Source organism: Conger conger, chromosome 4, assembly GCF_963514075.1.
Source record: "Conger conger chromosome 4, fConCon1.1, whole genome shotgun sequence".
Classification (NCBI taxonomy): Eukaryota; Metazoa; Chordata; class Actinopteri; order Anguilliformes; family Congridae; genus Conger; species Conger conger.
In genome coordinates, this window is record NC_083763.1 from 10,474,251 (window position 1) to 10,488,209 (window position 13,959).

Sequence of the window (13,959 nt, forward strand, 5' to 3'; positions counted from 1 at the left end):
CAAAAGGCCATCCCTATACCCCAGCTGATTATATCCAGATCTTTTACTTATGACCAAAAATGTTAAGGGGATTAATGTGTGCCAAGACAAAATTCCCCACACTATTGCACCACCACCACTGGCAGTCTGTACGTTTGACACCATGCAGGATGGAGCCATGGATTCATGCTGTTATTCCAAATCCTGACCCTACCATCTGCATGTGGCAGCAGACATTCGTCAGGCCTCATCTTCCTGTTCTTAGCAGACAAAAGTGAAACCCAGTGTTGTCTTTTCTGCCATGGCCCATCGGCTTCAAGATTTGATGCTTTGTGTGTTCAGAGATGCCCTCCTGCACAGCTGTTCAAACAGCTGTTAATTGAACATTTGTGGCCGTTCTAATACCTTTTTGTTAGCTCACTGATTACACACCCTTCTCAGCTGGATATCAACCAAGATCCATGTGTGCAGGGTTCTATCGTGCAGATAATGATGACCTGTTCGAGTTCCATATCATGACGCTTGCTTAAAAAATATGTTTATGCAACTAATTTGCATCCCTACAATTCACTTGACATTTTGTGGTGCCGATATCCAGACACAGTGAGTGCTTTATTTAAAGGATGATTACATTTATACTTTATTTTCCACTGTGTAGAATTTAAATGTATTGACCAAGGGCAGCAGTCAACGTGGGGGAGTATAACCTCGCTTGGTTTTCCTCCTACCTCTCTGGTCGCTCCTACCAGGTGACTTGGAGGGGCTCAGTCTCTGACCCTCACCCCCTACAAACTGGAGTCCGGCAGGGCTCAGTTCTTGGGCCTCTCCTCTTCTCGCTATACACCATGTCTCTTGGTTCTGTTATCTCTTCCCATGGCTTTTCTTATCACTCTTACGCTGATGACACCCAACTCTTAATTTCCTTCCACCCCGACACCCAAGTCACCACACAGATCTCTGCCTGCTTGGCTGATATCTCTGCGTGGATGACTTCCCACCACCTGAAGCTCAACCTTGCCAAAACTGAGCTTCTCTACATCCCTGCTAAGTCCTCTCCGTCAATTGACCTCTCACTGACTGTTGAGGACTTTGTAGTTTCCTCCTCCCGTACGGGAAAGAATCTTGGGGTGACTCTTGATAACTGCCTCACCCTGGCTCCACAAGTATCCTCCACTGCCAGAACCTGCAGGTTCTTTCTGTATAATATACGCTGTATCCGTCATCTCCTGACGGAGAAAGCCACCCAGCTCCTAGTCCAGGCCCTCGTCATTTCCCGCCTGGATTACTGCAACTCCCTCCTAGCCGGTCTCCCAGCGTGTGCCATCAAGCCCCTCCACGCTGCAGCCCGCCTGATCACCAATCAGCCCATGTCGGCTCATGTCACCCCGCTTCTCATTGGCCTCCACTGGCTTCCTATTGCCGCACGCATCCGATTCAAGGCCCTAGTGTTGGCATTTCAGGCTGCTAAGGGGACTTCCCCACCTTACATACAATCCTTGATCACTCCCTACTCCCCAGCTAGACCACTCCGCTCTGCCAGCTGTGGTCGCCTTATGGTTCCCTCTCTACGTGCACCTGGCGGTCGAGCTGCGCGTTCACGCCTGTTTTCCGTTCTGGTTCCTCAGTGGTGGAATGACTTGCCTACCACTGTCAGGACAGCAGAATCCCGCCCCCTATTTCGATGCAGACTAAAAACACACCTTTTCAAACTCTACCTTAGTTCACCCTCCTGATTTCCCGCCCCCCCTTTCAGATATCCCTATTCTCCTTGTCTAACCCAAAAAAATAATAATAATAACAATAATTGCACTTCCATGTGTAATTCCATGTGTATTTTCCGAGTTACGGATGTGATGCTTTGACATGTGGAAGAACCTATGCACTTGTATGTCGCTTTGGATTAAAAGCGTCTGCCAAATGACAAAAATGTAAATGTAAATAAACATGCTCTAGTTGCAAGATCTATTCCTTCTGTCCCAGACCAACAAGTATTGTGAATGGCAGGGAGGCTAAGCCACACTGGAGACTACACATGATCTCTGTAAGATCTCAGAAAGGAACAAGCACATCCGTGCGGCCTTTGGTCATGACTGTGGCGCGCATTACTTGAAGTCAAACCGGGCTGTACTGAGTATACAAGTGCAGAGATACAAGTGAGTGAAATGCACCCTCCATAAGCACTCTTTGTATGGTCCATTATAACATGCTGACTCACATGCTGATCTCACGGGAATATAACTCTTATGCAACACACCATAGAATCAATATTAGTAAATCAGTGCATTTGTGTCCCATGTTTACTGTGATGCAAGTACAGAATTTGCCTTCAAGTAGGTCTCAATTTTGGCACATTGATGCCATCTTGTGGTCCGTTTGATGTATTACTTAATTCCACTTCAAATAACTCACATTCCCCCTCTGCTGGACATGTTGTATGATTATTTTTCATGAAGTATACCAGTGGGGACCAACCCTGTTCCTGTAGATCTACCATCCTGTTGGTTTTCACTCCAACCCTAACAAAGCACACATACAAGAGCAAGACATTTGCATTGAGCTGCTAATTAGTAGAGTCAGGTGTGTCAAATTATGGTTGAAATGAAAACCTACAGGATGGTAGATCTCCAGGACCATGGTTGAAATGAAAACCTACAGGATGGTAGATCTCCAGGAACAGGGTTGAAATGAAAACCTACAGGATGGTAGATCTCCAGGACCATGGTTGAAATGAAAACCTACAGGATGGTAGATCTCCAGGACCAGGGTTGAAATGAAAACCTACAAGATGGTAGATCTCCAGGAACAGGGTTGGTGACCCCTGAAGCACACAGAAGCATTATTACTCAGGTAATACAGCTTACCATCTTCACCCGTAGGCAAAATTATGAATAAAAAATGCAGCTGGGCAACTCCACGGTAACTGACATTACATCTGCTGGATATCTGGGCGACAAAGCCCAATACAGACACATAAGAGACTGACATATGCTTTTATAACCCTCAGGTGTCGATACCTCTCATCAGTCTCTATTATGTAGCTGTATTGGGATTTACCACCCAAATATCCAGCAGTTCTAACGTCAGTTACCCTGAAAATGCCCAGATAGATCAAATATGACACAATATGAGTCCCAATCTTGAATTGCTTGGATATTGAATTGGTGGAAATATGGTTTTGGTTTGATTTGCTTTGTTTACTTCATGCCCCAGGTTGGAATAGGGGCCCAGAACAGGGGCAGTCATCCAAGTGTGCCACAGCTATAAGTGATGGTTACTGTTTCCACCAATGTCTGGCACGTAGATGTTTCATGGGGAACTTCACAGTTCCACCTCCTCTTCCTGTGTGAGACCACGGGCCTCCAGCCTCCTCAGGCAGCGCAGGGAGGTGCTCATCATCGCAAAAAGTTCATCATTGTAAAAAGTATCACGCAGTTGTAATCCCGCTCATTTCTTCCACACTTAGCATCAGCAGGACCACTCAGCTCTCCCAGACACCATGGCTGCTGTGCCTCTGTTCCTGCTCACGACTCTCCTGCCCCTGCTGGTGCTCACCGGTAAGACCGCTCTCTCTCTCTCTGTCTTCCTCTTTCTCTCTCTCTCTCTCTCTCTCTGTCTCTCCCTCTCTCTGCGGAATGTATCATTTTGATGTATAAGTTTTAACTTGTAAATGTATAAACATGCTCATGCTCATTGGCTGAACCTTCCTTCTGTCCCAGCCCAACAGGACTCTAGCATTGTGAATGGCCGGGAGGCTAAGCCACACTCCAGACCTTACATGGTCTCTGTGCAGCAAAATAAAAGGCACAAATGTGGTGGTTTCCTGGTGTCCGACTCCTTCGTAATGACTGCAGCACATTGCCTGATATGGTAAGACCTCCCGTTGAGCTGGGTTATTATTATCAACAGTGTAAACACAAGTGTATGAATGTCAAAAGGTGAAAAAAGTTACTTGATGCTGTGGCAATGAAAGATTTGGATACATGGATGAAGTACACATAAGGTGAAGTTAATACCCAGCTGTTTCTTTTGCAAAGGCGACAGAACTTGACAGTTCTGCTCGGTACCCATGACATTTCTGAGAATCAAAAGTCAAACAGGGCTGAAGTGAAGTTTTACCACATCCACCCTGGGTTTGAAGCTGATACACTGAAGAATGACATCATGCTGTTGCAGGTATGGAGAATACAAGTCAGTCTGAGTCAGTGAAGCCCACCATAAACACACACCAGGTCATATGGTTCATGATGATGTGCAACCTGCAGAGAAGGCAGAACTGGCCTCATCTTGAGTGTTGCGGAGGGCTTATGTTGGCCAGGGTGTCTATGATTCACTTTCTCCCATAGAGTAGCGCTATTTGTCACTGAGATATGCAGATCACAGGTAATGTGACAGAGTGTGTATGGTGCATTGCCAGGGCGCCATTACATTTGCTCCCCTAAAATGGGGGGACTCAATATGAAAATCATAATCATAATCGTTGTTTCATTCATGTCTCATGTTTCATGTTTTATTTCAAATCCAATGTGCTGGAGGACAGAGCCAAAACAAAAATTGTGCATCGTATGCACTGTAGGTGAGATTTGAGATAAAATTAGCACATCTTGGGCCCAATAGTGGACAAGCCAACGGAACGGAAAAGTCCAAGTTTTTAGGCAAAAACTCATCTGCTTTCGGCTTGATCTGGATTAATGTGACTGATCTCTCTGTGTCTGGAGCAGCTCAAGACTGCAGTTAAGAAGACCAAAGAAGTGCAGTGGATCCCCCTCCCTAAGAAAGATAAGGACATCAAGCCCAAAACAGTCTGCAGCGTGGCAGGATGGGGGGCAAACAAAACCAAAGGGTATGCAAGCCCACGCCTTCTGGAAGTCAACGTGACCGTTATGGACCGAAAGACATGCAAAAAAAAGTGGGTTCTGGAACCAATCACATCCAGGATGATCTGTGGAGCATTAAACATCGACAATAAAGGCATCTGTCAGGTATGAGTAAAAAACTGTCTGTTTTTCATTCAATACAGAATCAATTATATTTTGATATTTGCATCAGCAACATATTGTTTTTTTAATTGCAGGGGGATTCTGGAGGTCCTCTGGTGTGTAAGGGCACAGCGGTGGGAATTGTGTCCTTCAATGACTACGGAAACTGCAATAAACCTGAAAAACCGAATGTTTACACTCGAATATCCAAATACCTGTCCTGGGTCAAATGTATCATAAGCAGTGTAAACTGAGCCACAGATAAAATGCAAACCCATTGTTTAAATTCTGCAATTAAAGCGCATCATGAACAATATATGATACATGCATTTGATTTTGTTCCGGATGTGTGTTTGGGGGAGATGGAGGTTGGGGGTGGGGGTAATGATATTCCATACATTATTTTTCATGGTTTCAGAAAACTTCATTGCTAGAATAAAGAGCAGAAGCTAATTGTGTAAACCAGTACCTCCTTCTGAGAAAGCCTTCTGCATCAGGCCACATTATTACTAATCTGCCTGTAGTGGAAAAAAAAGTGGTTTGCCGATTCGAGTCACACCACAGCTGATGACAGATGGGGGTCTGCAGATAGAAATGATGATTAACACTTTCCGCTGCAGAGGTGAGAGAGAGAGAGAGAGAGAGAGAGAGAGGGAGAGAGAGAGAGAGAGAGGGAGAGAGAGACAGGGAGAGAGAGAGAGAGCAGAGCCTGCTGTGAATGACACAACGTGCCACACACCTCCACCATCAGAATACAAATTGAATTGGAGTACAGAACTAAAAGAATATGGACTAATATATCCACAATATTAAATGAACAGAGGCTACACTAGATGAAGTACACTATGTGTTACGGTGCGTATACAGTACTGAACAACAAAGGCATGCCAAGTTTAGACCACCACCTGTTACACAGCACCTTCAACAAGATGTATCACAGACCAGAATCTCTGAACATTTAGCTGAGACAGATAGTCTAAATCCATCCATTATCTTAACCCACTTATCCTGAACAGGGTCGCAGGGGGGCTGGAGCCTATCCCAGCATACATTGGGCGAAAGGCAGGAATACACCCTGGACAGGTCGCCAGTCCATCGCAGGGCACACACCCCATTCACTCACACACTCATACCCACAGGCAATTTAGACTCTCCAATCAGCCTAACTCTACATGAAACTGGAGTACCCGGAGGAAACCCACGCAAACACGGGGAGAACATGCAAATTCCACACAGAGAGGCGCCGGCCGACGGGGATTCGAACCCAGGACCTCCTTGCTGTGAAGCGGCAGTGCTACCCACTGCACCATCCGTGCCGCCCGGATAGTCTAAATCAAGCAGTGTAATGAAAATAATAAAACAAGATAAATAAAAACGAATTTGCAAGTGGGATGATGGGATTATAAAAACTGTCACCATAAGAACATTAAATGAACAGTTCATCATGCGTAAAAAATTATTTATTCATTGTTGATAACGCCATGATAATGTACAGGGAAAACCTTGCATTGCTTTACATGCTGGAAAGTTCAATTCCTAGTGTTCACATCGTCCAAATATAATCCTTTATCGCCACACCTTGAATAGTGCATAGTTCCAGGGTCAGTTACTCATTCTGTAACACATTTATTCATCACAGTTCTCCACCACAGTCATTCCCTCCTTGTGTGCGTCTTGGAGTGAAAAAGTTTCCCTTGCATACAAAAGGCCATCCCTATACCCCAGCTGATTATAGCCAGATCTTTGACTTATGACCAAAAAGGGGATTAATGTGTGCCAGGAAAACATTCCACACACTATTGCACCACCACCACTGGCAGTCTGTACCTTTGACACCATGCAGGATGGAGCCATGGATTCATGCTGTTATTCCAAATCCTGACCATACCATCTGCATGTCCCCCTGTGAGGACTTAGCTGTCACAGGGGGACTATGGAACTGCCAGTCTGCCACTCGAAAGGCTGACTTCATCCCCGCATATGCCTCCCTCCGGTCCCTACAATTCCTTGCCCCAACGGAGAGCTGGATCACACCTGACAACACTGCCACTCCCGTTGACCTCTCATCCTCCTTCTCCTTCTCGCACACTCCCCGGCCTTCCGGCCGTGGCGGTGGTACTGGTCTTTTAATTTCCCCCTCATGGAAATTCTCTGTTCTCCCCCTCTCTGACCTGACCATATCCACTTTTGAATTCCATTCTGTTGCAGTATCCTACCCTACTAACCTTTTCATTGCAGTTATCTATCGTCCTCCAGGGCCCCTTTGAAACTTCCTTGATGAGCTAGACACCCTTCTCAGCTCCTTCCCTGAGGATGGCACTGTGGATCACTCCATCCTCCTGTCCGCCCTGTCAGCAACGGGCATCTGTGGCACAGCCCTGGACTGGATTGAGTCCTACCTCTCTGGTCGCTCCTTCCAGGTTGCCTGGGCTGGTACGGTATCGGCACCTCGGGCCCTTGCCACAGGAGTTCCCCAGGGCTCAGTCCTAGGCCCGTTTCTTTTTTCTCTTTACACTTGTTCCCTTGGCCCTGTGATCACTGCACATGGGCTATCCTACCACTGCTATGCGAACGATACCCAACTCTTCATCTCATTCCCACCATCTGATACACAGGTTTCTGCCCGTATCTCTGCTTGCCTGAGTGACATCCAGAGCTGGATGGACAACCACCATCTAAAGCTCAACCCAGGTAAGATTGAAATGATATTCATCCCTGCTAATATCTCTCCCCATCTGGATCTCTCCATTTCCCTCGGGGATACCACACTCACGCCATCATCCAGTGCAAGGAACCTCGGCGTGGTGATGGACAGCAGACTGTCCCTTTCCGAGAACATTGCGGCGGTGATCCGGTCATGCAGGTTCGTCCTATACAACATACGAAGAATCCGCCTCTTTCTCACCCCCTACTCAACCGAGGTCCTGGTCCAAGCGATGGTTCTGTTCCGCCTGGACTACTGCAATTCCCTCTTGGCTGGCCTCCCAGCGTCCGCCATCAGACCCCTCCAACTTATCCAGAATGCAGCAGCTGGTCTGGTCTTCAACCTTCCCAAATACTCACACGTCATCCCCCTGCTTACTTCCCTCCACTGGCTGCATGTCATGGCTCGCATCAAATTCAAAACATTGGTGCTAGCCTTCCAAGCAGTTAAGGGGTCTTCCCCATCTTACCTACAAAAACTCATCAGACCCTACACCCCTGCCAGACCTCTTCGTTCAGCCTCCACAGGCCGCTTGGCACCTCCCCCTCTCCGAACCTCCACCTCACGCTCACGACTAATGTCTGCTCTGGCTCCACGGTGGTGGAACGAACTCCCCGTTGAGGTCAGAACTGTGGAATCGCTCCCCACCTTCAAGCGCAAACTGAAGATGCACCTCTTCAAGCAGCACCTCTCCCCGTCCCTCCCTACCTCCCTGTGAACCTTAATTGTTGTCTTTGTGATTTACTTTGTGTTTCAGTATTTTTAGTTGGCTAGGTAACCAGTATTTGGATAGTTAAGTTTGGTCACTTTTGCTTTGTTGTTTGTTTGTTTAAAAAAAAATGGCCTTGGTCCTTATCTTTGTTGTATGGGTAGCAATTGAAATTGTACTTCCCTCTAGGGCCTTTCACCGCACTTATACCTGGTTATGGGTATGCACTTTGTTGTACGCCGCTCTGGATAAGAGCCTCTGCCAAATGCCAATGATGTAATGTAATGCATGTGGCAGCAGACATTCGTCAGACCAGGGAATGTGTTTCCAATCTTCAAGAGTCCAGTTTTGGTAGTCATGTGCTCACTGTAGCCTCATCTTCCTGTTTTTAGCTGACAGAAGTGAAACCCAGTGTTGTCTTCTCTGCCATAGCCCATCTGCTTCAAGGTTTGATGCTTTGTGTGTTCAGAGATGCCCTCCTGCACTGCTGTTCAAACAGCTGTTAATGGAACATGTGTGGCCTTTCAAATGCCTTTTTGTTAGCTCACTGATTACACACCCTTCACAGCTGGATATCAACCACGATCCATGTGCGCAGGGTTCAATCGTGCAGATAATGATGACCTGTTCGAGTTCCATAGCATGATGCTTGCTTAAAAAATATGTTTATGCAACTAATTTGCATCCCTACAATTCACTTGACATTTTGTGGTGCCGATATCCAGACACAGTGAGTGCTTTATTTAAAGGATGATTACATTTATACTTTATTTTCCACTGTGTAGAATTTAAATGTATTGACCAAGGGCAGCAGTCAACGTGGGGGAGTATAAACATGCTCTAGTTGCGAGATCTATTCCTTCTGTACCTGACCAACAAGTATTGTGAATGGCAGGGAGGCTAAGCCACACTGGAGACTACACATGATCTCTGTAAGATCTCAGAAAGGAACAAGCACATCCGTGCGGCCTTTGGTCATGACTGTGGCGCGCATTACTGAAAGTCAAACCGGGCTGTACTGAGTATACAAGTGCAGAGATACAAGTGAGTGAAATGCACCCTCCATAAGCACTCTCTGTATGGTCCATTGTAACATGCTGACTCACATGCTGATCTCACAGGAATATAACTCTTATACAACACACCATAGAATCAATATTAGTAAATCAGTGCATTTGTGTACCATGTTAACTGTGATGCAAGTACAGAATTTGCCTTCATGTAGGTCTCAATTTTGGCACATTGGTGCCATCTTGTGGTCCGTTTGATGTATTACTTAATTCCACTTCAAATAACTCACATTCCCCCTCTGCTGGACATGTTGTATGATTGTTTTTCATGAAGTATACCAGTGGGGACCAACCCTGTTCCTGTAGATCTACCATCCTGTTGGTTTTCACTCCAACCCTAATAAAGCACACATACAAGAGCAAGACATTTGCATTGAGCTGCTAATTAGTAGAGTCAGGTGTGTCAAATTATGGTTGAAATGAAAACCTACAGGATGGTAGATCTCCAGGACCATGGTTGAAATGAAAACCTACAGGATGGTAGATCTCCAGGAACAGGTTTGAAATGAAAACCTACAGGATGGCAGATCTCCAGGACCATGGTTGAAATTAAAACCTACAGGATGGTAGATCTCCAGGACCAGGGTTGAAATGAAAACCTACGAGATGGTAGATCTCCAGGAACAGGGTTGGTGACCCCTGAAGCACACAGAAGCATTATTGTTCAGGTAATGCAACTTAGCATCTTCACCTGTAGGCAAAATGATGAATAAAAAATGCAGCTGGGCAACTCCACGGTAACTGACATTACATCTGCTGGATATCTGGGCGACAAAGCCCAATACAGACACATAAGAGACTGACATATGCTTTTATAACCCTCAGGTGTCGACAACTCTCATCAGTCTCTATTATGTAGCTGTATTGGGATTTACCACCCAAATATCCAGCAGTTCTAACGTCAGTTACCCTGAAAATGCCCAGATAGATCAAATATGACACGTAGAGTCCCAAACTTGAATTGCTTGGATATTGAATTGGTGGAAATATGGTTTTAGTTTGATTTGCTTCGTTTACTTCATGCCCCAGGTTGGAATAGGAACCCAGAACAGGGGCAGTCATCCAAGTGTGCCACAGCTATGATGGTTACTGTTTCCACCAATGTCTGCCACGTAGATGTTTCATGGGGAACTTCACAGCTCCACCTCCTCTTCCTGTGTGAGACCACAGGCCTCCAGCCTCCTCAGGCAGCGCAGGGAGGTGCTCATCATCGCAAAAAGTTCATCATTGTAAAAAGTATCACGCAGTTGTAATCCTGCTCATTTCTTCCACACTTAGCATCAGCAGGACCACTCAGCTCTCCCAGACACCATGGCTGCTGTGCCTCTGTTCCTGCTCACGACTCTCCTGCCCCTGCTGGTGCTCACCGGTAATACCGTTCTCTCTCTCTCTGTCTTCCTCTCTCTCTCTCTCTCTCTCCCTCTCTCGCTCTCTCTCTCTCTCCCTCTCTCTGTGGAATGTATCATTTTGATGTATAAGTTTTAACTTGTAAATGTATAAACATGCTCATGCTCATTGGCTGAACCTTCCTTCTGTCCCAGCCCAACAGGACTCTAGCATTGTGAATGGCCGGGAGGCTAAGCCACACTCCAGACCTTACATGGTCTCTGTGCAGGAAAATAAAAGCCACATCTGTGGTGGTTTCCTGGTGTCCGACTCCTTCGTAATGACTGCAGCACATTGCCTGACATGGTAAGACCTCCCGTTGAGCTGGGTTATTATTATCAACAGTGTAAACACAAGTGTACGAATGTCAAAAGGTGAAAAAGGTTACTTGATGCTGTGGCAATGAAACATTTGGATACATGGATGAAGTACACATAAGGTGAAGTTAACACCCAGCTCTTTGTTTTACAAAGGGGACAGAACTTGACAGTTCTGCTCGGTGCCCATGACATTTCTGAGAATCAAAAGTCAAACAGGGCTGAAGTGAAGTTTTACCACATCCACCCTGGGTTTGATGTTGATACACTGGAAAATGACATCATGCTGTTGCAGGTATGGAGAATACAAGTCAGTCTGAGTCAGTGAAGCCCACCATAAGCACACACCAGGTCATATGGTTCATGATGATGTGCAACCTGCAGAGTAGGTTGCCAGAAAACTGGCCTCATATTGAGTGTTGCGGTGGCTTATGTTGGCCAGGGTGTCTATGATTCACTTTCTCCCATAGAGTAGCACTATTTGTCATTGAGATATGCGTATGGCAGGTAATGTGACAGAGTCTGTATGGTGCATTGAAAGGGCACCATTAAATTTGCTCCCCTAAAATGGGGGGACTCAATATGAAAATCAGAATCATAATCGTTGTTTCATTCATGTCTCATGTTTCATGTTTTATTTCAAATCCAATGTGCTGGAGGACAGAGCCAAAACAAAAATTGGTAGGTGAGATTTGAGATAACATTTGCACATCTTGGGCCCAATAGTGCACAAGATAACGGAAAACAGTTCAAGTTTTTAGGCAAAAACTCATCTGCTTTCGGCTTGATCTGGATTAATGTGAGCAGCTCCATTTGCTGTAGAACTGTGAGCGGTGCTGTGTCAGGGCTCTCATGACTGATTTATCTGTGTCTGGAGCAGCTCAAGACTGCAGTTAAGAAGACCAAAGAAGTGCAGTGGATCCCCCTCCCTAAGAAAGATAAGGACGTCAAGCCCAAAACAGTCTGCAGCGTGGCAGGATGGGGGGCAAACAAAACCAAAGGGTATGCAAGCCCACGCCTTCTGGAAGTCAACGTGACCGTTATGAACCGAAAGACATGCACAAAAGACTGGGTTCCGGATCCAATCACATCCAGGATGATCTGTGGAGCGTTAAACATCGACAATAAAGGCGCCTGTCAGGTATGTGTAAAAAACTGTCTGTTTTTCATTCAACACAGAATCAATTATATTTTGATATTTGCATCAGCAACATAATGTTTTTTTAATTGCAGGGGGATTCTGGAGGTCCTCTGGTGTGTAAGGGCACAGCGGTGGGAATTGCGTCCTTCAATGACGGAAACTGCAATGAACCTAAAAGACCGAATGTCTACACTCAAATATCCAAATACCTGTCCTGGGTCAAATGTATCATAAGCAATGTAAACTGAGCCACAGATAAAATCGGAACCCATTGTTTAAATTCTGCAATTAAAGCACATCATGAACAATATATGATACATGCATTTGATTTTGTTCCGGATGTGTGTTTGGGGGAGATGGAGGTAGGGGGTGGGGGTAATGATATTCCATCCATTATTTTTCATGGTTTCAGAAAACTTCATTGTTAGAACGAAGAGTAGAAGCTAGTCGTGTAAACCAGCACCTCCTTCTGAGAAAGCCTTCTGCATCAGACCACATTATAACTAATCTGCCTGTAGCGGAAAAAAAAGTGGTTTGCCGACTCAAGTCACACCACAGCTGATGACCGATGGGGGTCTGCAGATAGAAATAATGATTAACACTTTCAGCTGCAGAGGTGAGAGAGAGAGAGAGAGAGAGAGAGAGAGAGAGAGAGAGAGAGAGAGAGAGGGAGAGAGAGAGAGAGAGAGAGAGAGAGAGCAGAGCCTGCTGTGAATGACACAACGTGCCACACACCTCCACCATCAGAATACAAATTGAATTGGAGTACAGAACTAAAAGAATATGGGCTAATATATCCACAGTATTAAATGAACAGAGGCTACACAAGATGAAGTACACTATGTGTTACAGTGCGCATTCAGTACTGAACAACAAAGGCATGCCAAGTTTAGACCACCACCTGTTACTCAGCACCTTCAACAAGCTGTATCACAGACCAGAATCTCTAACCATTCAGCTGAGACAGATAGTCTGAATCCATTCATCCATCCATTATCTTAACCCACTTATCCTGAACAGGGTTGCAGGGGGGCTGGAGCCTATCCCAGCATACATTGGGCGAAAGGCAGGAATACACCCTGGACAGGTCGCCAGTCCATCGCAGGGCACACACCCCATTCACTCACACACTCATACCCACAGGCAATTTAAACTCTCCTGTCAGCCTGACCTGCATGTCTTTGGACTGTGGGAGGAAACCGGAGTACCCAGAGGAAACCCACGCAAACACGGGGAGAACATGCAAATTCCACACAGAGAGGCGCCGGCCGACGGGGATTCGAACCCAGGACCTCCTTGCTGTGAAGCGGCAGTGCTACCCACTGCACCATCCGTGCCGCCCGGATAGTCTAAATCAAGCAGTGTAACGAAAATAATAAAACAAGATAAATAAAAAGGAATTTGCAAGTGGGATGATGGGATTATAAAAACCGTCACCATAAGAACATTAAATGAACAGTTCATCATGTGTAAAAAATAATTTATTCATTGTTGATAACGCCATGATAATGTACAGGGAAAACCTTGCATTGCTTTACATGCTGAAAAGTTCAATTCCTAGTGTTCACATCGTCCAAATATAATCCTTTATCCCCACACCTTGAATAGTGCATAGTTCCAGGGTCAGTTACTCATTCTGTAACATATTTATTCATCACAGTTCTCCATCACAGTCAT

The 13,959-nt window shown here is 45.7% G+C and overlaps 2 protein-coding genes across 2 annotated transcripts; both read left to right on the forward strand.

Annotated features, from left to right (window-relative positions):
- The first annotated feature begins 3,475 nt into the window (after positions 1-3,475).
- Positions 3,476-5,209, forward strand: LOC133126023 (mast cell protease 1A-like). Its single transcript, XM_061237821.1, has 5 exons — positions 3,476-3,533; positions 3,696-3,846; positions 4,014-4,152; positions 4,698-4,958; positions 5,051-5,209. The coding sequence occupies exons 1-5, from the start codon at positions 3,476-3,478 to the stop codon at positions 5,207-5,209; spliced, it is 768 nt and encodes a 255-aa protein (XP_061093805.1).
- Positions 5,210-10,749: 5,540 nt separating this feature from the next.
- Positions 10,750-12,530, forward strand: LOC133126024 (mast cell protease 1A-like). Its single transcript, XM_061237822.1, has 5 exons — positions 10,750-10,807; positions 10,980-11,130; positions 11,298-11,436; positions 12,022-12,282; positions 12,375-12,530. The coding sequence occupies exons 1-5, from the start codon at positions 10,750-10,752 to the stop codon at positions 12,528-12,530; spliced, it is 765 nt and encodes a 254-aa protein (XP_061093806.1).
- The last annotated feature ends 1,429 nt before the right edge of the window (positions 12,531-13,959 follow it).

What these genes read in the sequence shown, in the direction of transcription:
- LOC133126023 (XM_061237821.1), top strand. Translation starts at nt 3,476, where the DNA reads ATGGCTGCTGTGCCTCTGTTCCTGCTCACGACTCTCCTGCCCCTGCTG. An exon ending in GCCCCTGCTGGTGCTCACCG is followed by an intron (nt 3,534 to 3,695) that starts GTAAGACCGCTC and finishes CTTCTGTCCCAG; the next exon opens with CCCAACAGGACTCTAGCATT. An exon ending in GCAGCACATTGCCTGATATG is followed by an intron (nt 3,847 to 4,013) that starts GTAAGACCTCCC and finishes TCTTTTGCAAAG; the next exon opens with GCGACAGAACTTGACAGTTC.
- LOC133126024 (XM_061237822.1), top strand. Translation starts at nt 10,750, where the DNA reads ATGGCTGCTGTGCCTCTGTTCCTGCTCACGACTCTCCTGCCCCTGCTG. An exon ending in GCCCCTGCTGGTGCTCACCG is followed by an intron (nt 10,808 to 10,979) that starts GTAATACCGTTC and finishes CTTCTGTCCCAG; the next exon opens with CCCAACAGGACTCTAGCATT. An exon ending in GCAGCACATTGCCTGACATG is followed by an intron (nt 11,131 to 11,297) that starts GTAAGACCTCCC and finishes TGTTTTACAAAG; the next exon opens with GGGACAGAACTTGACAGTTC.